This window comes from Talpa occidentalis, unplaced genomic scaffold (genome assembly GCF_014898055.3).
Source record: "Talpa occidentalis isolate TD23 unplaced genomic scaffold, MPIMG_talOcc4v2.1, whole genome shotgun sequence".
Classification (NCBI taxonomy): domain Eukaryota; kingdom Metazoa; phylum Chordata; class Mammalia; order Eulipotyphla; family Talpidae; genus Talpa; species Talpa occidentalis.
In genome coordinates this window covers 53,202,189-53,228,987 of record NW_026555331.1, presented here as the reverse complement: position 1 = coordinate 53,228,987, position 26,799 = coordinate 53,202,189, and the positions used below count along the sequence as shown (strand labels likewise).

Here is a 26,799-nt window from a genome sequence, read left to right as displayed (position 1 = left end):
TATAAATAAATAAATCTTTAAAAAAAATTGACTTATTTATACAAGAACCAGGGTACAGGCCAGATGTGCGGGAGGGTGAGAGGATTCACTAGAGACAGAGTGGGGAACAAAACAGGCAGACTGATGAAATACACTGCTGAGGGGAACAGCGGGCAAGACAGGGGGGGTCTGCTGTGCCATGTGGGTATCTCCATGGCCTGCGGGGATCAAACCTGCACTGTAGAGTGCTGCGGACAGCTTCACAGTGCTGCGCTCAATTGCCTGCGCCACCAGGGGAGGCTTTCATTGTTCATTTTTTAACAATATTTGCTTTCTCCTCTCAGGTGTAGTCCCTACAAAATTCCTACCACCAATTCACCTGTGCACCATCACCATAGTCCCTCGTGCTCTTCCCTCCCCTGTTTTGATTCCTTTCCCTCCTCCTCCCCTTCAGAATGTCTCTGATTTATAGTTGTCTGTTATTGTTATTTTTTTATTGTTTATTTTTCCTGATCCCTTATTTGGTTCCCCCACATTCCTCCTATAAGTGAAACCATCCAGTATTTTTTTTTTCTTCTGGCTTATTTCACTGAGCATAATCCCTTCTAGCTCCATCCATGTTGATATTTCTTTTTTTTAATTTCATTTTTTTTTTTAAGACGGGCACCTGAACTCTTGAATGAAGCCCGTGAGTGATGAGTAATTCGCTATTACTGGTCATTGATGAGTGTAGGAACCAGCTAATTCAATAAAAGAAAAGGGTCTTTGTGGGCTGCTGCCACACCTGGGGATGCATTTTTCCCTTTACTTTTAAATCAGAAATCATTTTGTGCAGCTGCCTTTGTGGCATTAGCAGAATCCCAACCAAAGGTGGACTTTTTACCACTGTGAAGTTTGCTGGTATTTTCACAAATTTGAGGAGGTGCAATTTATAAAAGATGGTGTTGTATTCCTCCCTAGAAGTCAGCTGCTTTTGACACTTTAATGCAAGGTCCTGAGCCTACAGGAAAAGCAGCCGGAGGTCACGAGGATCTGACGGCTTAGTGGCAACTACAGACAACAATCCACGAGGAAAGGGACCTGAAGAGCTCTTAAAGCATCAAGACTAACAATTTTTTTTTTAAATCTGTGATTTTGGCAATTAAAAATTCTAATTATTGCTAAGTGTATTTGAATGCTGTCTGTGATGACAGGATGGCAGGGATATAAACATGAGGAAGACAGTTACTAACATCCAAGAACTAATAAACTAGCAAAGGGTTAGCACACAGGGCCAAATCCAACTTGCCACCAGTTTTTATTAACAAGGTTTTATTGAAACACACAGCTATATTAGTTCACTTAGGTCTTGCCTATGATTGCCTTTACACTCTAACAGCAGAATTGAGTTGTTTTGTTAGATTCTGAATGACCTGCCTCTCCTAAAGTATTTACCATGAGGATCGTTTACAGAATAAGTTTGTCCTGAACCTCAGATTGAGGGGTGTATGGGCAGTGTCCAAATAGCCACATCACCAATAGGATCAAAAGTGGTAAGTTCTAGAGCAGGCGTTCAATGGGAAAGAGAAAGATGTTTTCATATCTTTGAGGGAACCAGGAAAACTTCATGGACCATTCAAAGCAGGCTTCACAGAGATTGGATTAAGATTGAGTAGATGATTTCAAAAAAGAATTTGACACAAATAAGTGGTCACCATGTCAAACAACATAAGGTGTGACTTAGGAACTGAAGAAGGTGGGGCAATAATAGCCATAGGAGTAAAGGTAGAAAGAGAAACCTTCAGAATATTGAGTATTTGGGTGGGTTTGGGTGAATTTGTTCATAATCAGAAGCAGAGAGTCCCTGGAGGTCATTCAGTATCGAGGTGACATAATATTTCACATGCAGGTAGGTTCTATTAGTAGTTCAAATGAACCACCTGTGCCTTACTAGTGACTATATAAAACAAAATATACACGCATGCAGAGTGAAAAGTTTACACCTCAGAGTCTATCCCAGTTTTCCTTAACTAAGACTGTGGGTCATTTCTTTAACCTCTTGGAAACTCCATTGTCTCATGTGTAAAATGGGGATAATACTAGCAACTTAACATGACGTCGTGAATGAAAACTAAGAAAAGCGATAGAGCTAAAGTCTCCACATAGGGCCTAGGACATAGAAGCCAATTCATAGATGCTAATTCTTTCTATAATTCTTTCTATTGAAAGGAATCCTAAAACTGCAGTATTGGCCTTTCTTGACCTACAAAAAGTACAATTTCATTTGGTTCAACTTAGTGTTTAGGGGAAGCAGCAAGAGAAATGACAGGTTGATACCTGCCTATTGGGACGTGACAAATCTCTTGACAAGCTAAGACCCACATTGTGTCAAGCCTCTCACACCTGGTCATTCTAAAAACATGGACAGGATAAGCACCAATCTGGGCTGTGTTATCTTTTCCAGGTGCCTGCATGAAACAGGCAACTGCCAGTTTGGAAAACAATTTTAGCCATAGAAAAATAAAAATTCATGTGGTTGGTTGAGGGATTCAACTTCTATTTCTTGCTAAGCCTTGGGCTTTGGTGCAGCCAGAATGTGAAGATCTGCTATGTCTTCCACAGAACTTAGCCTTGAATTCCTGGCATCTTTGTTGTAAAGGGCTCCCCAGCTGCTGTGGAAGGAAGGGACTGAAGAGAACCAGTGTGAGTGACTGCACAGGTTCACAGTTCAGTCTGCAGACAAAAGAAGTGAGACAAATTAAAAACAAGCTACCGATTATGGTGCAGGGAGCTATTGAGTGACTGGCTTCCTTAGCCAAAACATTAAAGCAAAGGGATGGAAGAAGTTAAGTACTTTGCAGAAATATTTAGCAGGCCGTATGAAAACAGAGCTAGATGCCATAGACTCTCAGCTGGTAGCAGGACGTAACGTGAACGCTTTCCTTTAGGCTTCCTTCCTTGGTGGTCAAGCATTATCCAGATGCCTTTCATCTGGTCTTGGGTTATAGCTCTCTGACCCTCCCAGCCTGGAGTGAATGTATCGTGTTTCCACAGTGTTTGCTGTTCCGAACAAAAGAAGGAAGCAAGACCAATATTGGCTTGTTGCTTTACAAACTGAGGCTAGAGGTTATGCCTACCAAAGAAGAATGAGAACAGATTACCACGCATTCATGACAGGACATACTGTATCAGACAGTAGCTCAGCCACTCATGACCTCTAAGACATGTGAGGAGGCCTCTGTCATAATAATCCTCATCATAATGCCTTTCAGTACTGCTAGAACCTACTGTACTTTTCGGCAAATTATCTCCATCCAGTCTCCTCGTGGTAATGCTGTATATCCTCACTCTCACTTTGATAGAACTTCTCTCTCCTGGCCTCAGTGATGTGATATTCTGTGCACCTGTGAACCAAAGCTGTGAGAGGAAAGGATTCTATTAGCCTACCCAGTGACTTTATGGGACACTAGAGACTCCCTTACCACTTACCTACCAATTATGCCTCCAATCATCTTCAAAAAACTTTTAGTTCCTGTTTTCAGTATTTTCTTACCACACCAGGGAAGCCTATATGACCCTCTGTGCACATACATGCACAGGTTCAAGTGAAAGCTAAAATGTTGGTAGAATAATCCATGTCCACTAACTTGCAAGAATCATTCTGAAAGTAGAATTTTGAATGAACATAATATGTCGAAGGAAAAACTATCTGTGTAAGCTTCAGAGCAAAATTTTTGAAACACTTTTGTTATCTAAAGTTGTAAAGAAATATCTTAAAAATAACCTGCATGTTCTTCATTCCTTACTTAACAAATATATAAAAGGAAATATTTTTGAAGCTGAGATAACTTTAAATTCTCCATAAAAATGTCTGATTTGGGCAGCACTAGCTGCTCCCTGTATGTGTCTCCACTTTGTCTTTCTGTCTTTACTGATCATTCTATTGCACTGGCTGTTTACCCAGATGCCTGAAGGCAAACGCACAATTCAGATGCACAACTCAGGAGAACCATATTCACACCAAATACCGTGTGGGTGGTGCCCTGGAGTTGTGGAGGGAGCTCTTTCCTGAAAGCAGAACAGTGTTTCATCTCTGTCTCTCCATGACTGGTGAGCGTGGCTCCCTTTGTAGTCGCTGCATGAGACATGTTTGTTTAGAAAGTAAAGAAACATGTTAATCCCACCAACTTAGCTAACATGAAGACATTTCTAAACAGTCTCAAACTATTTAAATAGGCTTCATGGATTTAAGATATATTTTTATACAGTCTAATTCCATAGATTTCTAGATTAAAAAATAAAGGCCTCCAATTTTTTTCCTAAAGAACCAAATGACATATGCCCAGATCACATATATAGATAAGAACACACCTAGATCCAAAACTTGAATCTCTTGGGCCCAGGTGATTTTCTAAACCAGGCTTGCTTGATATCCATTATAGTCACAATTAATAGTAAAAGCTATCCCTATACATCTATTGGCAGGAGTCTAATTGGAATTTACAGCAACATTACAAGACTCTTTAAATTTCTTTTATGACACATCTATAATCAAGATCATTTTGGTATTATTTGCATGTGTTCCAATGTTATCTGAAGACACTTGTACTCAAGTGGGCAATATCTCCACAAAGTTAAGTAAGTTCAATTTTAGTGAAAGCTGAGATGGTATGGCTTGGGAGATTAAGTATAGAATTTCTAATTTAATGATGTGAGTGTGTCTTAAATCTGTATAACTGGCTTTATTCTGGGAATTGAGACCTATTTCATTTCTCAAAGACTCGTGGTCCTGCTACCAATACCCTTTAAGTTAGATCATTAGAGTTTTTGTTGTTGTCTGAGACTAAATAACAAATGAAGAAAACACATGTTAAAATATAAAACACTAGAATATATTTTCACTCGGGTGACACAAAGGCCATCCTTGGTAAAAATGAACTGCTAAGTTCTTTGCAACTCCCCAAGTATGGATTTAATGTAAAACACATGCATCTCTTGAAACAATTTCTTTGCTAATAGAAATTATTTTCCCCAAATACTCATCCATCAAAAAGAAAGGTGATAGTATTGATTTTTATAATTCTTATTCCTGTTACATCTATAAGCAATACAGGAAAAAAAATCAAAGCCCAAAAATATTTGGCAATGATGATGAAGTTTTAATTTACTAATGCAGTGGTTTGAAAGATCTGTGCCAGGGCATGCTGAGCAATAAATCCACGCAAATAATGACTGGAGAAGAGTCATACACAGGGAAGCTTTGCTAAAGTTAACATTTTTAAATATGAGAATAATTTCATTTTTTAGTAAAATTTGTTTACATCATTTTTTTTTTTTAGAGATTGTAAGTTCACACCTCTACAAATGAATGTTTTTACCCCATGTTTTTACTCCATCCGGCCACCCTCCCCTTTGGGTTACCTCAGTTTTGCTGTCAGTTGTCAAGGATTTGTTATTGGTTTGGTTTTGCCTCTTTGCTTTGTTTCTCTATATTCCACATGTAATGTAATGTAAATGACATGTCATGTAAATGACATCCAGAATTTGTCTTTCTCCTTCTGACTTGTTTCCCTTTGCATAATTCTCCCCAGTTCCTCCATGCTGTGGCAAATGGCAAAAGTTCATCTTTTTTATAGCTGAGTAGTATTCCATTATATATATAAACTAAATCTAATCCACTCTTCTGCCCTTGGCCACTTAAACTGTTTCTGTGACTTGGTTATTGAAAATAAGCCTGCAATGAGTAGAGGAGTGCATACTTCAAAATACAGGAATGGTCTATAGAGGGTTAACTATATATTTTCTTAAATGTACATAGTTGTAGATAAAACCCTTATCTGAACGGGCAACAGTGTCTTACCAGACAAGGCACAGATACGACTTTTTTTTTAAATCACATCATATTCACACTCCCAAGGAGCTGGGAATGGTCTAGTTCATTTGATTGTTGTGACAACCCTAAGGAGTATTCTGATACAAATTTGTATTCTGAACCAAAAAAAATTTTTTTAAATGAAACAGAAACAACAGAAATTCCAAAATGACTGTTGATCCTTTGTTCTTTCAATTTTAAAGCAAATAGCCAAAGTTATTTACCTTTTTTCTGATGCATCCAGAGTGCCTGGTGGGTCAGATTTTACCCTGCAATTGCAAAAAAAAAGTAGACACTCAGCCGGTGGGAGGCGGGTGAATGGGAAACAGAAGTGGCTAATAATTTAGTCAGATCGAAGACAGAATTTTAAAACTTCGCTTTTTACAGAAGCCGATGGTATGTGTCAGATCTATGACTGTGACTATGAGTTGCTTCCTGGGGACTGTGGCGCAGGATCCTGGTCAGTGTGATATCATAGACACAGTCCTGTGGCACCTGTGTTCAGAGCCACCTGCGTATACTTTTTGTTTACAAGAGGTCCTGCCTACTCCTTAGGGTTGTCACAGCAATAAAATGAACTATTAAATAAGACTATTCACAGCTCCTTGGGAGTGTGAGTATGATGTGATCCCAGGATTTGTTTTGTGGAGTTTCTGAGATCTCTTTGAACCTTCACAACAACTCTTTAAAGTTGTTATTCCCATTACATAGATGAGGAAACAGAAGCTTAGAGAAAACAGAAGCTCCAGATCACACACTACTAACTAACAGAACTGGGATGAAAATTTGGATCGGATTCAAAAACATTCGGGAATAATTAGATATGTGCTTTTCCAATTTCCCTAAAACAAGTTACCTGCCTCTTTCAGTAGCTTGTGTTCCAGCTGGCAGCCCCAGGCCCTGTTTGAATAATTATAAGTCAATTCTTACTTAGGAAGCAAGCCTTAATTATCACTGAGGGACAGAAGGCTGGATCTTCCAGGAATCTGCAGACCCCAGCATGAGGCAACCACAGGTCTTTGGCAAGAGATCACTTTTCAACAACATTGTCAATTCCAGAGACCCCCGACCTTCCACCTGCAGGTCCCTCAACAGCTGCGTTTCTGTGGGAAGTGGGGTGGAGGGGGCAGTCTAGTCTGTCTTCCTTCAAAAGGCAAAAGCATACCTCTCCCCCACCCCACTGAGATCCCACCTGGGATTTCATCCCCCAAGCAGGGGGTCATCTCCCACATGGAGAAATTAAGGGGAGAAAAGGACGGAGGAGAACAGTTTTGACAACAGACCTAACTCTCCCTTTTAATATAAGCCAGATTTAACATATGTCATTCTGTAAATCTGAGGGTCCAATTGGAGGCTTGTAATTTGCGGCAACCTTCCCTGTTCCTCAAAGCGAGGTGGAGCTTTGCCAAGCACATCAAGGTAACCGGTGGAAGATATAATTTGCCCACTGTGAGTCTGCATTCGGGTTCCCTATTGTAATTTTTATTTGTGTTGAGGTTTTGTGGTTTTTAAAAGTCAACTAGATTTATTTTAAAATTAAGGTGAACTAACATCAAAGGCAGTCAGAGGAGGATGTTTAGGTATTACGGAGAAACCCTGTGTCATCTTTTCTAGCCATGTTCTTTTCCAGGGCACGTATCAGTGAGTGGTTACGGGACCTTTCGTGACCAGCTTGTTACATTTCTCTGACCTTAAACTACCCCCATGGGTGAAAATCCCTTTTCAATGGGATTTAGAAGGCCCCTCTTTCCTCCTCCTCAGCCTCTTTATCTAATCCTGTTTGTAACAAGACATGTTGCATGAAGAACGAAAAATATGGGCTTAAGCTCTTTCTCAGCTCCTGAGCTACACGAGCCTGAATCTGCCTGTTGTTCCGTTTTAGATATGAGGAACCCTTCAATCCAAAATGAGACCATTTGGTTCATGAATCATTTACTTGATAAGAAGAGGAAAGTGCATATTAAAAGTTCATTCTTAGAAAGAATGACCGGGGCTACCGGAAGAGCTTGTTTTTTAATGCCACAATATTTTTTTCTGACCAAGATACTTTGTAGAGTATGCTTATATATTGACTCCTGTAGGAAACTCCTCAGTTCTAAGCACTTTCAAGTGATAAGGAGAGAGAGAGAGCGGGGTCGGGTGGGGGGAGAGAAGTAGGTGGAGAGAGAGACACAGATAAGTAAGGTGGAATACATAGATAAATCAATTTCTTCCTCAGAACAACTTTTTAGGAAGGTGCATTTATAGAGGAGCAAATTGAGCCATACATGCTTTTTTCACTCTATAGATCTGTCCTTTAAAAGACAGTTGACATACGCTTCTGATCACAGCTTGTACACCTTAGAAACAGTGTCTTCTGTTTCCAAATATTATATCAGTCTTTGTGCTTTTACACTTTCAGTTAACCATCGCTCTTACTGGTCATCAGGCTACCTTTCTCTACCAAAATATCATTTTCAATTATCAAAAGAGAAACCTGTAAATCCCACTGGCAGAAAAAAAAAAAATGTATTATAATGGGCAGCATTTACATAGCTCCACGTGCATGGAAATCCCCGTGTTTCAATCATGTATCTCAGGAATTCTGAGTTTGCCCCATGGGAAGCAGGCCTAAGGAAACCAATGCGGTTAAGGCTTCTGAAGTCACTGGGCTCCCAGTGACTGATTGTTTCTCTAGTTTTCTGATATAAGTGATGATCTTCAGCCATCATTGTCCACAATATTTCACTGATGGGCTTTTCCCCAGAACAAAAACTGGTCATCAAATTTCTCAACCAACATAGATGGGTGCTTGTTCTGTGAGACTTGCTATAAGGTTGTGATTCATATTAGAAGCAATTTCAGATATAGAAACATTCCTCATTTTACATTTCTTCCATTTTATTAAAGCAAATGGACTTAGGCTAACTTTGTTAATCTGAGGAAGTCATTTAACTTTACAAAACTTCAGTCTTTTCAGTTGTGAAATGGAAATGACAAATTTCCCAGAATAGCCAAGATAATTAAATTAATTAAATGGTCAATAATTTTTTTTAATATTAAGCAATTTCTATTTTCTTACTAACATCTAAGGAGAAGGTTCAAGTACATTATAGTCTGTTGGAGAGGTCAGATATAAACAAGAGAATTGCTGTAACGTGAGGTGGCAGCATTTGATGGTCAAGGGAGTTAGGTAAGGCTTCAAAGAGAAAGACGTATTTTATGGGATCCTAATGAGCCAATTGGACTCTGCAAAAGATTAATATAGGCTTTCGAATTGACCTGTTCCTAAACAAAAGACCCACTTCCTTGTGATTAACAAAAATTATGCCCTGTACTTACATTGATTTGTCTATAAAATAAGGTTTATTGGCAAACGTGGATATTGCAAAAGTAGACTTAGTTATAATTCCAGAAAATCTAATTAAATTTCTGATATCTAAAACAAAATGTTAGGAATGATTAAAAGCTCATAGAGACATATTGATCAATAAAATAATAAATTCAAGAAAAATATGTTGGGGGTGTGCTCATACCTCATGAAAGTATCATTCCTCATTGCATATGTGTAACTATATTTAATATCTTAATTAACAATAACATTTTATTGAGTTAACACCATGATGAATTTATTCCCTTGTACATTACTGAGTTTTATCTGTAGATTTGTAACATAACCATGACCGTCTTGATACGTGTTTGTGCCTTTTATCTAATGAACCAAAATAAGTTTGCATGAATTACAATTTTAAAAACCAGTCCTGGTTTTATAAGTTTGAATCCATATACCCTCAGAGGATGTGCTGTTTGGAATGGTAAAGACTTCAAATCTTATAAATACAAGGAAAAACCCTGGGAGAGATCTGTTAGCAGTGTCTAAATAATCTTTCTTAGATGATCATTTCACAACCTTTATTTAACTCAAGATATTTCTCTAAATGTCTAAGTGAAAAATGTATAGTAAAGATTCCTTTCTGGATGTTTTCAGAACTCCTAGTTACAACTATGCACCAAATATGGATAAACACTGGATTATGCAGTACACCGGACCCATGCTGCCCATCCACATGGAATTTACAAATGTTCTACACCGCAAAAGGCTTCAGACTTTGATGTCAGTGGATGATTCTGTGGAAAGGGTAAGCACGTGAATTTGCCTCATTGATAGGTTTCGCTGCAGCTTTCCTTGTGTAGACCTACTCCTGCCAATCTTCTTTTTGTTTCTCATTTATTTTGAGAGTGAGAGAGAAAGAGAGAGTTCAATGACTCTTTCATCCTGTCACCCCTTTTGTCTACTTCTCCAACCTTGGTTCTTACGGATTCAGTGACAAAGAGAAGATAAAAAATCAAAACACTATAAATCAAGGACTACGCCTTCAGGAATTAATGTAATAATGAAATAACTAAAACAGGTCCAGTATAAAGCAATAAGAAATGGTGGGGACTGGGGTGAAGTGGAAATTATCTGTCACATATAAAGCAAGTAGTAACTACTCAGTCACAACTAATATTTGCCACATGGAAACATGGATCCAGATCTTCTCACTTTTTAAGTGAAACCAGAAATACAAACCTTTTATTTGAAATTTCCTGAATTTTAAAACATAAGCCAAAAAGAGACCTGTCTAAATGTTGGATCTAACTGGACTAGGTTCAGAGGCAGCCTGTTTTTAACCCTTGAAAACTAAATATGCGTGGTGGTTTTAAAATGGATTTTCAAAGTAAAACATGTACTTTTGGTGTTGAAGGTTGTTTTATGGCTTTTTTTCCCCCAAGTAGAAGAACAAAACCTTTAAGCAGAATGTGCCAGATTCAAAAGAGTTGTATTTCAACTATATTATTGAACGTTTTCTTCCAGGATTATAAGCTACAAGAGAATGTAGATCATGTTTGTCTGTCTTATTAAAGTAACTCTTGCCTTTTAAAAGCAATGGAAAAAAGATTTAGGGAAATCAGGAGAATACTTTTGTCCTATTCTGCCATCACAATTGCTTCTGACTTGTCTTTGTGCTGTGTTTCAGCTCTATAATATGCTGGTGGAAACAGGGGAGCTGGAGAACACGTACATCATTTATACTGCCGACCACGGTTACCATATTGGGCAGTTTGGACTGGTGAAGGGGAAATCTATGCCATATGACTTTGATATCCGAGTGCCTTTCTTTATTCGTGGTCCAAGTGTAGAACCAGGATCAGTGTACGTATTTCTCTGTTTGCACATTCCACTGTCGTAGTTCATGTACATCTGATATAATTCAATTACCAATCTCAGTGTCTGGTTTCCTTTCTTCCAAAACAAAAAAGGGTGTCTGTAGGGTGGTCATTTAGAAGATGAAAACCCACCCGACCCCCATCTCCTGCCCACCACATGTTAAATTAACCAAAGTGTACTATTTAAAGAGAAGGAAAAATAATGCTATCAGTGACTCATTTTCTCAAATTGGCCAGGACCCATGGCACATGGTCTCTGTGTCATATTCACTCACAGAATGTGACTTCAGGTGTGTCATCCCCACCTTTTGTGAATCAGAGATACAGTCTTTAAAAAAAAACAACAAATGCCATGCTCAAAGTTGTATTTTTTTTTTATTTTTGCTAAAGAATTTTTAGAGAAAATTAAATTTAAAAATGCATGATTTTCTGTTAAAAGAAAAGAGGTCCGAGGGCCCAGAGTTTTGTTTCACTAGGCAAGTCACTGTATCCTTTTGTGTCTCAGCCTTCTCATCATAAAATGGGTTTCTTATGCCCTGCCAGTCACAACAGAATGATTTCATAAAATGAAATCACATTCATGAAACACTTGCAGGAAGAATGTAAAGAATGAGTGCAAGTAGAAGTCAAAAACTAAAGGACCCTTAAAGAGCATCTAGCCTAGACCCCTGATTTAACACTAAAAAAACTAGGCTGACGGAGTCAGAGCCTCTCGGGATCCCCGATCGTGGCAGTGGCCACATCAGCCTCGAACCCAGGTAGTCTGACCTTTATTCATGTGCCTCAATTGCTGCTGCTTTCACTGAACTAAAGGTCGAGGGGGTTTCTTTGAAAAATGTTATTATGTCTCTTCAGATCCTTGGAAACAGATCATTCAAACACTTCAGAATAAAAGTGTCATATCTCAAGTTGAATTTATGTTTGAAAGACTAGGTAGCATAGATTGGATTCAACTCTAAAAACCTCATGCCCATTTTTAGAAGATTGATTTTCAAACTTCAGTTCACCAGAAGAGTTATGGAATATCAGGTTTTAGAAAAATGTCTACATTCTATACAACCCATTCATCAGGTTATGAATTATCTGAAAGTACAGCCAGCACTGAAGGACGTAGGCCCCTCTCCAGCCTGACCCCTGTGAGCAACAGTCGTCCAGCTCTGTGCCATCGCTGCTGACATTCAGCCATCCTGACCTGAGGCCGCTACCCATCCCTAGGAGACCAGAGGAGATGAGAGGGGGAGAAGCTTGAGTCGATGAGCCATGGTGTGGAGAAAGCAGCCCTAGGCCTCACTTTCCTTGGTACTGGTTCTGGGGCCTAACTGTCCATCCCATTGCAGAGTCCCACAGATTGTTCTCAACATTGACCTGGCTCCTACCATCCTGGATATCGCTGGGCTCGACACGCCTCCTGACGTGGACGGCAAGTCTGTCCTCAAACTTCTGGACCTGGAAAAGCCAGGTAACAGGTGTGTCCATTTTCTTTCCATCGGCCAGCCGCAAGCACACTGGTGCCCAGAGCCAACCAGCAGCTGAAAGAAACGGAGGCAAAATTTGCTTTGCCCATGAGGAACACATTGAGCTGAAAATTTCTCAGCTGTTTGTGAGCAGCATATTGATGGAAATGCAGTCATGGTCTGCGGGAAGGGAGAGGTGTTTCTTTAAATAAACTGTTAGCACAAATCCATTTGGAAAAACATCCAGATGCCAACAGTAAATATTATTATTTTGATTTCAGGTTTCGAACAAACAAGAAGGCCAAAATTTGGCGTGATACATTCCTCGTGGAAAGAGGGTAATTATTGGTTCCTGGGGTGCTTCTGGGAATCAGTCCTAGTGGGCAGCTCTCCCTGCGGGGTGTTTTCTCCCCACATTTTTTTTTCTGGCTTACTAAGCATGTAGATTTCGTAAACCTAGTCACAAGATTGAATGGTTTGCTACTCATTCTCTGCTGACCAGCAGAGTAATGGTTGTTGCATCAGAACTGTAAAGGACAAATTTACTAGACCAATGCCCTTATGTGGTATGGATTTTCTATTGCATGTTTCAGTCTTGGTTCCAATTAATTGACTTTCTCAACTATACTTCCCAAATCCTCCTGGCACCCTCCTTTCTACTTCTCCTTTTGTGTCTTTCCTAGTTTAATATATACAAGTTTGTGAGATTGTAATTGCTCCCATGATTCTGGCCTTCCCCTTTTGATTTATAATGCTTGTTGTCTTGTTATTCTCTGTACAGATGTTCGGTGAAAAAAATGTGTAATTTTTTTTTTTTAAGAAACAGAACTTTGAGTCTGTAAAACTAAACACTTTTGTCCCAAGTTTTGAAGTCCATAGTTTTGGGGAAAATGAATCTTCCTGTTCTGCCTTCTCATTTTCATAGTGCCTAATATTCCCAGGGGGCTCACAAATGTTTATCTGTGGACAGAGCCTTATCATCTATTCTTGCTGTTGTGAGAATGTGAAGTTTTTTTTTAAAGATTTATTTATTGATTGACTCAAGAATTGGGGTACAGGCCAGATGCACGGGAGGGTGAGAGGATTCACCAGAGACAGAGTGGGGAACAGAACAGGCAGACAGACAGAAACACACTGCTGAGGGGAGCAGCGGGCGAGACAGGAGAGGTCTGCTGCACCATGTGGGACCCTCGCCAACTGGCTGGGATCGAACCGGTGCTGCAGAGGCTGCGGACAGCTTCACAGCATGGCTTTCTACTGCCTGCGCCACATGGGGAGGCCCGAGAATGTGAAGTTTTATGACAGGGACAAGAAAAAGAACAGGCAAGACTTGGAGAAGGTGATTCAAATCACTTCTGACCAAAGAAACTTTTTCCCTTTCTAAGAAAATTTCTACGAAAGAAGGAAGAGTCCAACAAGAATATCCAACAGTCAAATCACTTACCCAAATATGAAAGGGTCAAAGAACTGTGCCAGCAGGCCAGGTACCAGACGGCCTGTGAGCAACCCGGGCAGGTAAGTGACATCGCTTTTCTTCACCACTTCTCACATGCTTCCCAAATTCTAATTTAAAAGATTTCAGCATATAAGACAATGTTCACTTGTGTGTAAATAAGCTTCTCATAGTGGTCATGGAATGCTCAAATTGACCTCTCCCCTCACTGAGAATTGTCTACCTGATCCACACTGGGCCTCCTATTTACTGCTTGGTCTTCCTCCAGTTCAAAAAGGTGGTGCTCTCAGAGAGAGTTCTAAATATCAACCCAATTAGCCAATACTAGTTCAGGACAAAAGATATGGGAAATGGATAGCTGACTTAGAAACATGAGAGACTGGTGCCGTCTGAGGAAAAGTCACCATCCACAGGGCTTCTGTTAACTGATAATCAAGAAGGGCCAAGTGTCAAGAGGCTACTTAATCAATCTCATGGGTAGATGCTGGGCCTCTAGGCTGTAAGCCACCCAGGAGACATGATAGGATCTTCCCACCCTGGACTAAGTCAAATGTCATCTAACCCAGAGAAGAGGATGGAATCCATGACCAAGATTGGAATAAAAGAGGAAACCATATTCTTGTTTATTTATTGTTTCTACTCCTCACGGAATTTCTGACGTTAAATATTTCATTAGAGTGAATCCTCTTCATTAATCCTCTTACATTACTGTAACAATCAGGACAACAATGTATCATTGACTATCACTTAGAACTAAAGAAATGGTTTAGGCCGGCTTTTAAAAGAGTGGGAACAGATGACCACAAACTAGCTAATATATTTTTGATTGAAATCTATATTAGAAGAAATGCTGTGTCATGATGAGAGGCAAAAACTATTGAACATGTGTCGTATGAAAGGCTCTGAACATGTAGTTTTGTATATATTAGCTCAATTAAATCCTCACATCCAGTGAAGTAGTCATTACCATCCCCTTTTACAACTCTGCAGCTGGTGGGTGACCAAGCTGGGATCTAAATGAGTTGTAGTTTAAAAACTCAGGTCACTTGCTGCATTTCAAGATAAGTTGCATTAACTAGGTGAAGAGATGTTCAAATCTTTTCTGGTTCTTCTTATTTTTTAATCTTAGGTGAACTCTCAAAATCCACATAGTCAGCCAGCACTGTGTCAAGATATCAGACACAAAAAGTGGATAGTTTGGCTATTATGAAAATGGCTTTATTCATTATACTCTTATTATATGGTAACTAGCTTATTGAAGAGACTTTCATAATAAACAACTTGATCCTCACACTCTCTGTTTCCTTTTTGTACACAGGGATTCCTTTGAAATAGAAAAGGGTGGGGAGTGAGAGTTGTTGAAGGAAGGGATAAAGCCAGGCCTACATGGCATTCTAGTAAGTCTTAATTTTCAAGTGTTTAGTGAAGAAGTTTAGACCTATTCATTATATTTTAATTTGAAGTCTTCAAATCCTTCTTATGGAAGCTGTAAGTATTATTATGACTAAAACCTCCGAATTGTTTTGTAGCTCCAAAATGATTTTTATGAGCCAGCCTCAATAGGCTAATTTACTTTTATTCAGGAGTTGGAAATGTTAAATGTTAAATATATCTCATGCAAATTGGTGATTTTGTTGCTATTTTAGCTCTCTAAGTGGTGAGCATTATAGCTATTTGGGAATAAGGTACACATCCTACCTTTCAGTGTACAATTTTACAAGCCTCTTCATATGGCTTGCACTAGAATTCTAATATATGTTCTAAAGGGCAAATATAACGAACTAGATTATGATGCGTTTGGCACCAGCTTTTCATTCATGTTCTGAATGTTAACTATGTGAAAAACTTCATTTTGCCTTTTTATATTTTTCTAATCTCATTTGTCCCCATAAAATGCTTTGATATTGGGCTTTCTGAAATTTTCTTGTCCTGCTTTATTTCTGTGTGAATCAGTCTGTTTAGATTCTATCACAAAGATACATGATACATTAGCAACAATCTCTTTTAGAAGTACCTGAATTAGTAGAACAAGCAATGAGACTATATCCCTTATGAGGATCACTTTCTACTGGGTGCTCAAATGATAGCTTAAGAATCAGAACTTGAGGAAAATTATGAGCCTCTTAAGGCTGTTACCAAATGTAGGTCAAACCTGATAGGCTTAGTTATATGCTCTAGAAGTTTAGCCTTTCGCTTTCTGACTACTTTGGAGATTATCTTTTTAGTTACAGTATCATTGACTTTTAAAAAAAGGGGGAAAAAAGTCCAGAATAATGAGATTGTATCACTCAGGATCAAGGTGACAACTAAGGCTAGAACTAACTTGCTTGGAATCTCTGCCTTGACATTGATTTCACACCTGACCAATACCCTGCTACTCCTCCTTTCACTCAGGTAACTACCCTCATTCAAAGACAACACAATCATCTCTTTGGTTTGACCCTCCATGGAATGTAGAGGAAAAAGCAGAACTATTAGTCTCATTCTCTTCACTCTTAATCCCCAAAAGGAAAGTGTACCCTTTTCCACCCACAGCTGGTCACCTAAGGAATGTTTTGTAGGGTCAATGGGGATGCATGAAGTAGAATAAATAAAGGAAAGAAGAGTTTGAAATCAAAAGGTTTGGATTAAAATATTGGCATCTGCCACTTTATAGTTGTATTTTCTGGGGCAAGACAGTTAAATTCCCCAGGTTATCAAGATTTCCGCCTCTAAAATGGAGGAAATTGATTTCAGTCTTTTGAGGATAAAATGATATCACACACGTAAAGTGCTAGATGAACTATAAAGCAATGTGCAAGTGTTGGGGGTTTTTATTGTTCAAGCCATTTTACCTGTTGCTTTCATTCTTTGGAAACCAACAGGGAATTAAAATGGGCTAGAATCCCAGACATTTGGCTTCCCTTCTCCACTATGTGAACACAACTAGCAGGGACTAATTAAGACAACATGGACATATGTGCTTGCATTACGTCCATGTTCCTGAATGAATATGAGGCTGGGTAAATTCCTACCACTCTATCAGTTGGCATTACACCCTAAGCACATTTGTGTACAGACACACTACACACACTCACACACACACGTGCAAATCTCTAATTCTACCTGAAAAGACTTTGGTTCAACAGAGATCACAGATCAGTGATGCTTAATCTTGTGAACATTTGAATCACCTGGGGATCTTTGAAAATGTTGATATACTGCCTCACTGTAGATCAATCAAATTAAAATATCTGGAGGTGAGGCCAAGACATCTTTATTTTTTTTTAAAGATTTTTTTTCAGTTATATATGGGTATAAGAACTAGGGGGTAGGCCAGAGGTGCAAGGGGTTTGGGGGGTGAGTGGATTCACCAGAGACAGAGTGGGGAGCAGAACAGGCAGATCTACTGAAATACACTGTTGAAGGGAGCAGCGGACAAGACAGGAAAGGTCTTCTGTGCCTTGTGGGTTGCCTCCCTGGATGGGGATTGAACTCATGCTGCAGTGGCTGGTGCTGAGTTGATAGTATTGAGTCTTTAACCCCTGTGCCACCAAGGAGGCCCAACATCTTTATTTTCTACCTGGATAAGAACCACAGAATATTAGAGTTGGAAGGAGTCTCCTAAATCTACTCATTGAATGATATCATTTTCCTAAGAAGGAAATTTAGTTCCAGAAATCTTAAACTACAAACCCAAAATGAGAAAGTGTAGCTACTCTTCACTTCATGCTTAGCCTTTATTTCCCAGAACTCACTGCCTCTGAAAAAAAGTGTACTATACTAGATTTCCCTTTTGAAATTATACATGCATTTGCCTGGCTGAAAACCATGGGTTTGGAACCCACTCACAGCCCCTAGGGCAGTAGCTGTACTGACTGCACACTAGTATCACATAGGTTACAAGTGCTCTGCTCAAATTAAATCAAAATCTCTGGGGATGGGACCCAGGCATCCCTGGTTATCTTTGCCGGCTCATAGGTGATTCCTGTGAGCCGCCAAGACTGGGAACTATTCACATTGGGTGAGCACTATAGGTTTTCTACCCCTGCTTCTATATATAGCATTAATTGCTTAAATGGTTACATTAAATACAAATTTCCTAGGCTTTCAATTTTGAAGTCATTTTATACACTCACTGTCATTTTAGAGCAAACAGCAGTTCTTTTGTTTTTATAGAGTAAATGTCATATCCTTTTGTTGAGTGGTTGAATTCCAGCATCTTTGCAATTTAGTTTACCTTTCTATTATAGCAATGTAAAATAAAAGCTTTGTTTAAAATTCTAAAAGGACCCTAGTGTCAAGCAAAGGAAATCCGAATGTCATTTGCTGAGCATAAACTGGTTTAGCTCCAAGATCTGTATTCTCATCCAAAGATTATCGCTCTGATCATGGTTCCTTCCAACCTTTTGTGACCAGCTGCAGAACAGGAATAAAAAGACATTTATCCATAAGACCTGGCCAGAATTCTTAGATTGCCAGAAACTGATGGCCTGTTTCTAAAAACTCACCAAGCCCCAGTTATAATCACAACATATTTATTGACGTTTTCCCCAGCTCTCCTGTTCCAGAGGATATGGCCCAAAGGTCTGAGTGCCCCATGCCCTTCTCTGCCTGAGGCCTCTTCTGCACAGGGGTTCGATATGGACGGCTCAACCTCTAACCCTTGCCTCCCCCCCTTCCAGCCTGTCCCAAAAGAAGGAAATATCTAAATAATTGTGCATCTGTGCATTCTACAAAATACAAACTGTATTTAATGTTTAATACAACATTAAACCATATTTAGTGATATTTGAAATAAGTCAGAAAGCGACAAACATTAGGGCATTGTACTCATAAACTATGTAATGTGGCGCCACCCTTTTAAATGTATGTTATTTCCCAGTACTCCCTTTCAGCCCACCTGGACAGATTGCCCTACCGCCACCCTCCGTCTCTTAAAAGTAACATTCTCATCTGCATGTGTGTTGTTGCCTCCACCTTCCCAAATGGTACCCTCAACTGAGGGTCAGCTGAAGCCTCACACTGTACCTCAAGCCATTCTTTTTTTATTGGTGTCCTGGTCAGGGTGCCTTGGCATTGCATCCTGGGTCCACAGCTTTGATGATAGGTGATCATGGCAAGTTACTTAATCCAACTCTGATTCAGTTTCTTCACCTATAAAATTCACAGAATAATAGTACCTGCCTCAGAGGGTTGTCATAAAGATCATAAGAGTTGAATATATTAAGTGTTTGGAACAGTGCTTGGCCCATAGCAGCTCTCAACAAGTGCTGGCTATCAATTATGGGCCAAGGTCAATTTGCCAATTTTATTTTCCCTGAACCATACTTATCCTACCAATCCAGCTCTGACTTTTACAAATGATTGTTCAGAATAGAAGAAAGCATTTTTTCTTTCTTCTACTTCTCCTTCCTTTCTCTTTTCCTTCTCCCATCTCATCTCAACCCATTTCTAAGAAAATAGATAACAAAGTCCCTTGGTAACCTTATTTCACACCTGCAAGACACTCTGACAATGGCCTGAGCTAAGTAACAATTTGAACAGGGGTGTTTATATTGTCCTTTTATATTCCCCATCAGTGAAATGAAAATTCTAAACATATGTTGTTATGTAGGTGATGGTTTTTATGATGTTGGTCCTTGCACAAAGGAAAATAGGGTTATCAGAAAATTACTGTATGCTGTTTTTTTCAGAGAACATAATTTGACCTGTACTGTGGCCGGATCCACTTGAGACATATGGTGGAGAACTAATCTGTGTGTATATAAAATTGAACTTTCATTGCAGTGTAACTTTGAAAAACTTGTAATCAAATTTATATTATAAAAATGGAAATAATAGTTGTAAATAAGAATATAGAATATCCTTAACAAATCTGTGAAAAATATGTAGTGAAAATGCAGAAACTATGTTGATTAGCTAGTAGTTACATCAGGAAAGGAAGTAACCAGATTTCTATTAATATTGTCTAAGCATTTCACATGGAATATTTTATAGCTGAAAACTATTTTATAAAATTACTATTATGCCCATTTTCAGTATGAATTAACTGAAGGTTAAAGGGGAAAGTAACTTGACCACAAAGTCACACAGCTTAGAAGGATGACAAGTCTGAGTTTAAAATGAGATTTGTGTGATTGAAAGTTATACTTTCCCCACTAAACGATGATGCTACATTATGTATGATTTACAGCAGGAAACACTACTTTCCCAAGGGCTGGGGGACCATTTGAAAGGCCAACTTTAGTAGTACTGCTCTACCTTCCTATAGTGCATCTTTTCCTCAGAACTTCCAAACACTCCACAGTTTATTCCCATGATAGTACCTTGAGGCCAAGAGAAGCAAGTATTATTTGACCAGATATAGAATCTGGGAGAACAAAGAGATTCTGCAGTTTGCTCAAAAACATAACAGCAAAAGAAAATTAAAATTAAGGTCTTCATATCCCTAACCCAATAATAATCTCCATTAAAAATGGCCTCCTCAGATTAAGCTTAACATTAGATGCAATCCTTTTTTTAATTTATTTTATATATTTTTAGATCATTTTTGCACAATGTATGCATTTTCATCTTGTTTATAGTCCCCATACAATTCCCACACCCCCTTGTTTTGATCCTACTCCCTTCTCCCCCCACCCACCCAGTAGTGTGTCTTTAGATGCAACTCTTTAAATAATAAGTATGTATGTGTGTGTGTGTGTGTGTGTGTGTGTGATAAGAGTATTAGTCATAGTAGAAGCAGTAGCTCTAGTCGTAGTGGTAATAGAAACTTCTTTGTTGAAGTGTCTATGTGCTAAGTTCTTCTGCATGTTATCTTAGATACCTGTGAGCCTGCAAACACTTAAATTTTGCAGCTCCCTTTCTTATGAGCACAAAACAATGAGCTGATATTCAAATACAGGCTTTTCTAATTTGAAAAACTAGTCTCTTTCCACCAAGCCACATCAATATGGGTATAACATGTCATTCCCAAATCACAGGTGATATTAACTACTACAAAATCCTACTCCAATAAGTGTATTATGGTAGCACTTTAGGTTGTTGTGAAGATTAGATGGATAAATTTACATAATCCTGCCATATAACCCTAGAACCTGGCATCAAGTAAAAGTTCAATGGATGATGACAATAGCAGTAAAGGTGGCAGTAAATGGAATTGTTTGAAGAACATTCAACATACTTTTTCATTCGATTTGATTCCACCAAATTAGCTGTGCACATAAATCCTAGTACCAAAATAACCAACTTCTCTTCTTTATCAGGTGTTATTGATAACAGGTATATATAATCAACCAAAGACACTAAGACAGAATAGCCAACAGGGTAGTTAGATTCTGAGCTAACTTCAGGGAGCAACTCAGTGTATGACATTGCCCCTGATTCCAAATTTTGGTGTAGAGGAAATGAAATACGAAATTATCTGAATAGATTAATAACTTAACAATTACTTAAATAATTTATCTACCACTTCACCTACTTTTTGTAGGTGTACAGAAATATTTGTGGAATAAATGTGTGCTAAATTATGAGTGCAGACTAATATGGCAGAGAGGCAGCAGAAGAATTGAAGTGATATTTTTCCAGAAAGCAGGAAGGGAATTTGAAGGAATAGTGAGTCCTCGCAGAAAATGTAGACAGATTTGGCAATTCACTGATTTGTTGATGAATTTGAAGAGTGTAAATAAAAGGAGACTGTGTGACATTCACATTTTTTCAAGGGTACTTGCTTAACAAAACTTCCTTCTGAGACTGATTCCAGGCTCCCCTAGCAGGTGCCTCACCCCCAAGCCCACACTTTCCTCTGATGACTGAAAGTGCTCTGCAATGAAAAATCATCTCATTATTTCCACCATTTAAGTGACTTGCAGCATGAGTTTCAGAGAAATTCTTTCAAAAATTATCTTTCTTCACATCTTCTTCGATGACCATTTTAGCTGTAGCCATTTTAAGGTTTTATTGATCAGCCATAAAAAATATCATGATATTCATGACACTGAACATTAAAATGACTCTGGCAAATGTGTGGTAATTATGTTTCATTAAAATTCCTAGTGTGCTGGCCACTAAGAAGATTTCACAACCGCTGCCTAATTACTCTCTCTGATAGGGTTTATGACTTGTTCAAAGGGGTCACGGTATAGAAAATAATTGGTATTTGTGTCAGTGGCTCTTATTTTACACAAGAATGTGTGAAGGTACACACACACATATGCATATAGTGTATGTAGGTGTGTGTGTGCACATATGTACATATACATGCATATGTATATTTGATTTTGTGTGACACATCCTCCATGCCCAGGATAGCGCCAGACCTCAGGTGTGGTTATGTTTAGTGCTTCAGGAAAGAAGCATCCTTTCCCTTCATCTCTATCCCATAGAAAATCAACAAGAAGTTTGGTTAATGGAGAAAAGCAGGTTGAATTCCAAATAGGCTATGTCACTAAAAATTCTGGCTTCACTTTTGTGTTCTACAGGAATCTACTTGTACCCACAGCTGTGTCAGGCAAAAAAAAAAAAAAAAAAAAAAAAAAAAACCTGCCCCACAGGCAGAATTTTTAATGCATTGTTCTCATAAAACTAAGGAAGCATCCACTGTCAGAGTGAAGGTATTTGCCTTGTCTTTGTGCTAAAGTTGATGTAAATTGGATCCACAAAAAGACAGAAGGCCATTATTTTCAGGAATAAAGTCAGCCTAACTGTTCTGTTTGATAGAAACAATTAGAGCACAGTTTCTACTTGACCATCAATTGTGAATCCACTTGTCTCTTCTTTAGCTATAATTGGCATTAAGTCATACTTAGTTTTTGGATGCTTAAGGAAGAGATTACCCAAGTGGATGGATAAGTAAAAACTATTTGGTGTTAATAGGTACAGATCTAGACAGACATTCAAGCACCACTGATTCCCAACCTTTCAGGCTATGGAAGGTCATCACATATTTAGTGACACTTTCACCAGCAAAAATGTGCTATGGTATATAACTATTTCTTAATATGAAGAACTTTTTTGAGAATTTCATGGCACTCCCTCTAGCTAATTGGACATATCTGACCGTGCCACAAACCCCACCAGCTAAGTGTATGAAAACTCAATTCTGTCACTTGTCAGCTGACTATGGAGAGAGAGTGAAAAGCATTGGCCACTCTTCGGTAGAGCGACATTGTCCTACTGGCAGTACTCATTTGTTCAAATGGAATCATTTTGTGACCTGGTTTCATCAGTACATTTCTGGACACAGTTTCCTTTTCCCACCCACACCCATAAATACATACATTCCCTGCAAGGCTCATCAATCTGATAAATATAATGCATAAATATATGCGTTTTCCCTTCTCATGGGAAAGAATATGTGGCAGCTAAAGTGCAATCCTAGAACAAGTCTATGTATCTTGAATTTGGGAATTATAAAGTGGAAGCTCAAACGCAGTTCTCATAAATCAACATTTATTGAAGGCATGTGAATGTAAGAAAAAGCAAACCTTGGCTCTGCCTCTTGGTCTATTGTGCACCATTTAGTACACAAATGTCACTTTCTGCTGAGACCACTGGTCAAACTTGACCTTGCATTAGGAGAGTCTGAAATCACAGTGTCACCCAAAGTATGGTACACGAACAATGTCAGGTTGTGTAAAATCATTTTACATGATGTATGAAAGAACATCTTTTATTTAACAGTTTTTTAAATTTTAGTATGTATTTGAAAATATGTAAACTAGCACAGCCTTGCTTTAGCCAGTTTATAAATGTGTCCATTTAAAGAAAAGTATTTATAAATAATTGTACACAGGGCCTCCCCAGTGGCGCAGTGGTTGAGCACTGGGCTGCAAAGCTGCCCAAAACCTCTGCGGTGACGGTTCGATCCCCAGCTGCCGGCAAGGGTCCCATATGGCACGCAGACCTCTCCTGCCATGCCCGCTGCTCCCCTCAGCAGTGTATTTAGTCTTTCTGCCTGTTCTGCTCCCCACTCTGGCACTGGTGAATTCTCTCACCCTCCTGTGCTTCTGACTGTACCCAGTGCTTGCATAAATAAATAAATAAATCTTTAAAAAAAAATTGTACACAATACTTATATGTGGAAGGGGAGACAAAAGACCGAAGCCTAACATGCTACATCATAGCATGTTGTAACAACCACAGTCAGCTTAAAACTAAGGTCAATATTCTTCTTGCTTTCCAAATGAACATGTTTTGGGAAGGAGAAAGAGGAAAATAGGAAGTAAAAGAAAGGTTATTACATTTTTTAAGTAAGATACAGAGGTGTCTATGAAATAACTCCCAGGTGAAGCTGTAGCCTTTCTACCAGAGTGATAATGCAGAAGCACGAGACCCAGTGCTGTGTCATCTCAGTCTGGGATTGAATCTGCAGTATCTGCCGTAGAATTGGCAGAATATACAAACTAGAAAACCCGATACCCACTCTCTAGGCATCTATTGGGAACGTGACCAGTGTCTCTAGAGCAGAGCTGTGTGGGGTGTGCATTGTTTGGAGGAGGGTAAGAAAAGGCACAAAAGGAAATTTGTCACATCTGCTAATGTCTGAGGGTATGAAAGTTGGCTCGCCCTGTGGTGGAGCCAGATTAAACTATCGCTGTCTTCCTCATGTACCACTCTTTCCTGGCTCACATTAGAAAATCAGGGGCAGAGAACAAAGCAGCCACATTTGTTTTTCCAGAGAAAGTGGGGTCTAGCAAAAACAGTTCTGACAGCTGTGTTCTGTGGCTTGGTGCGTTAAGGGCTTGTACATATTTCATTCAAGACTGTTTAGTCTGCATGCTGAGGATTTATGTATCAATTTTTGACTCTTGTGTCATTGAGGTAATTCTGATTTCCAATGATTTCCTTGTCATCTGTATTTGCCTCCAGTGAAAGAAATAACTGAGAGAACTGGGAGTCTACTTCTTGCAGGGACATTTTAAAAGTTTGCCTTTCTTCATGTGTTCGCTTTAATGGAGTTGCCAGTGTTTCTAAAAGCTGAGGCAGCAGTCCTTAACAAGAAACACCTGGATCAGGACTGGTAAATCGCTTTCACGTTGCCTTTTGTAGAAGTGGCAGTGCATTGAGGACACATCTGGCAAGCTTCGAATTCACAAGTGTAAAGGCTCCAGTGACCTGCTCGCAGTCCGGCAGAGCACGAGAAACCTCTATTCTCGCGACTTCCACGACAAGGATAAAGAGTGCAGTTGTGGGGAGTCTGGTTATCGTACCAGCAGAAGCCAGCGGAAGAGTCAAAGGCAGTTTCTGAGAAACCAGGGGACTCCAAGTAAGCCATTAACTGGGTCTACCTTAGTGGCAAGCTGAGGCCTTTGGGAATGGATGTCAGACAAAAGAGTTACCTCTCTGTTATCATCAATGCATAGTTTCAGGACTAAAAGCAAATGATCTGTTTAAAATATGCACACTAAAACAATTTGAAAATTTGCTTTGTGGACATTTTAATGTAATCATGGAGTGAAATGCATTCAGTAAAACACCATAAAAAAACATACACGTAAAAGAGCTGTAAAGACATAAAAAGAATGGTTTAGGGCAATTTTATTATTATACTTATTGCTGATAAGCTGATTTGTCTGTCTTACTTTGAAGTTACTGAGAGAGACAGTATGAGAGAGCAACAGAGACAGAATGGAGGGGAGAAGAGGAGGGAGCGAAGGGGAGGAAACTTGAAAATGCATTTATCTGTTTCAGCACAATTCTGTTTTCTAATTCCTCTTGTCCGTGGGCAGGGTCAAGTGAGTTGAATTCAACATAAATAGCACTACCCAGCATTTTCTTTATCAAAACTCTTATCAAGCATCTATGATACCTAAGATTGATTATATAGGTATAAAAATTCAGTCTGGCACCTTCCATAAAAGAATGAGTCTAATGCCATCTAGTGGCATAATAAGAAAAGTGACTCATTTTTGTGGCGATTCAAGACTGATCAGAAATAAGCAAGAGACATTAAATTTAATTCTATGTCTACATGGTTGTTCACTAACTCAAGGGAAGCCCTGAGGACAGTCTTTTTTATCTGGTACTCCACAGATAAACTTCAGGGGATCACAAATTGGTTAACATTTTATCCAATTTTTTAAGACTATTCTCTGTATACATTTACATTATCTAGATATCCACAACTTTCAACAAATTTTTAATGGACCTTTTATTTGGGAAACTTTCTTTCCTCTCTGAGAGGGAATACCAAATACAATAATTCACACAAGGACAGCAAATGGAAAAGCAAGAAGGGACAAGGACTTCTGACATTTTCCTAACAGAAACTAGGAGTCTCTTTTCTCCTGGGAAGTTAGATGTTGCTCCACAGCATTGACCATTATTTGTGTTGATTTTTCTTTCCTTTTTTTTTTGAAGATTTATTTTTATTTATTTATGCAAACAAGAACTGGAGTGCAGGCCAGGGTGGGTGGGGGCTGGGGGAGGTGAGAGGATTCACCGGAGACAGAGTGGGAAACAGAACAGGCAGACTGACTGAAATACACTGCTGAGGGGAACGTCGGGCGAGTCAGGAGAGGTCTGCTGTGCCATGTGGGTTGCTCCCTGGCCGGCAGGGGACCAGGATCAAACTTGTGCTGCAAAGGCTGTGGATTGCTTCACAGTGCTGTGCTTAACCCCTTGCACCACCAAGGAGGCCCGTAACTATATATTTTTTAAAGATGCATACAAGAACTCAGGTGTAGGCCAGAGGGGGAGGAAGATGGGGAACAGGCAGACTGACTGAAATACACTGCTGAGGGGAGCAACAGATGAGTCAGGAGAGGTCTGCTGCGCCATGTAGGTTGCTCCCTGCCTGAGGATCGAGTTCATTCTGCAGAGGCTGGTGATATCTTGTTAGCACTGAGACTTTAACCCCTGCGCCACCAGGGAGGCTCCATATGTGTGTT

General features: G+C 39.2%; 1 protein-coding gene across 6 annotated transcripts in view; it reads left to right on the top strand.

The window, feature by feature from the left end:
* The window catches only part of SULF1 (sulfatase 1), a 160,869-nt gene that overhangs the window by 110,419 nt on the left and 23,651 nt on the right, over positions 1–26,799 (top strand). For all 6 annotated transcript variants that reach the window (XM_054692200.1, XM_037505609.2, XM_037505616.2 and 3 more), the window contains 6 exons: positions 9,798–9,948; positions 10,831–11,006; positions 12,358–12,486; positions 12,756–12,812; positions 13,860–13,989; positions 24,959–25,175. In XM_054692200.1, the coding sequence (XP_054548175.1) occupies positions 9,798–9,948; positions 10,831–11,006; positions 12,358–12,486; positions 12,756–12,812; positions 13,860–13,989; positions 24,959–25,175 (860 nt within the window). The remainder of the gene's footprint in view (positions 1–9,797; positions 9,949–10,830; positions 11,007–12,357; positions 12,487–12,755; positions 12,813–13,859; positions 13,990–24,958; positions 25,176–26,799) is intronic.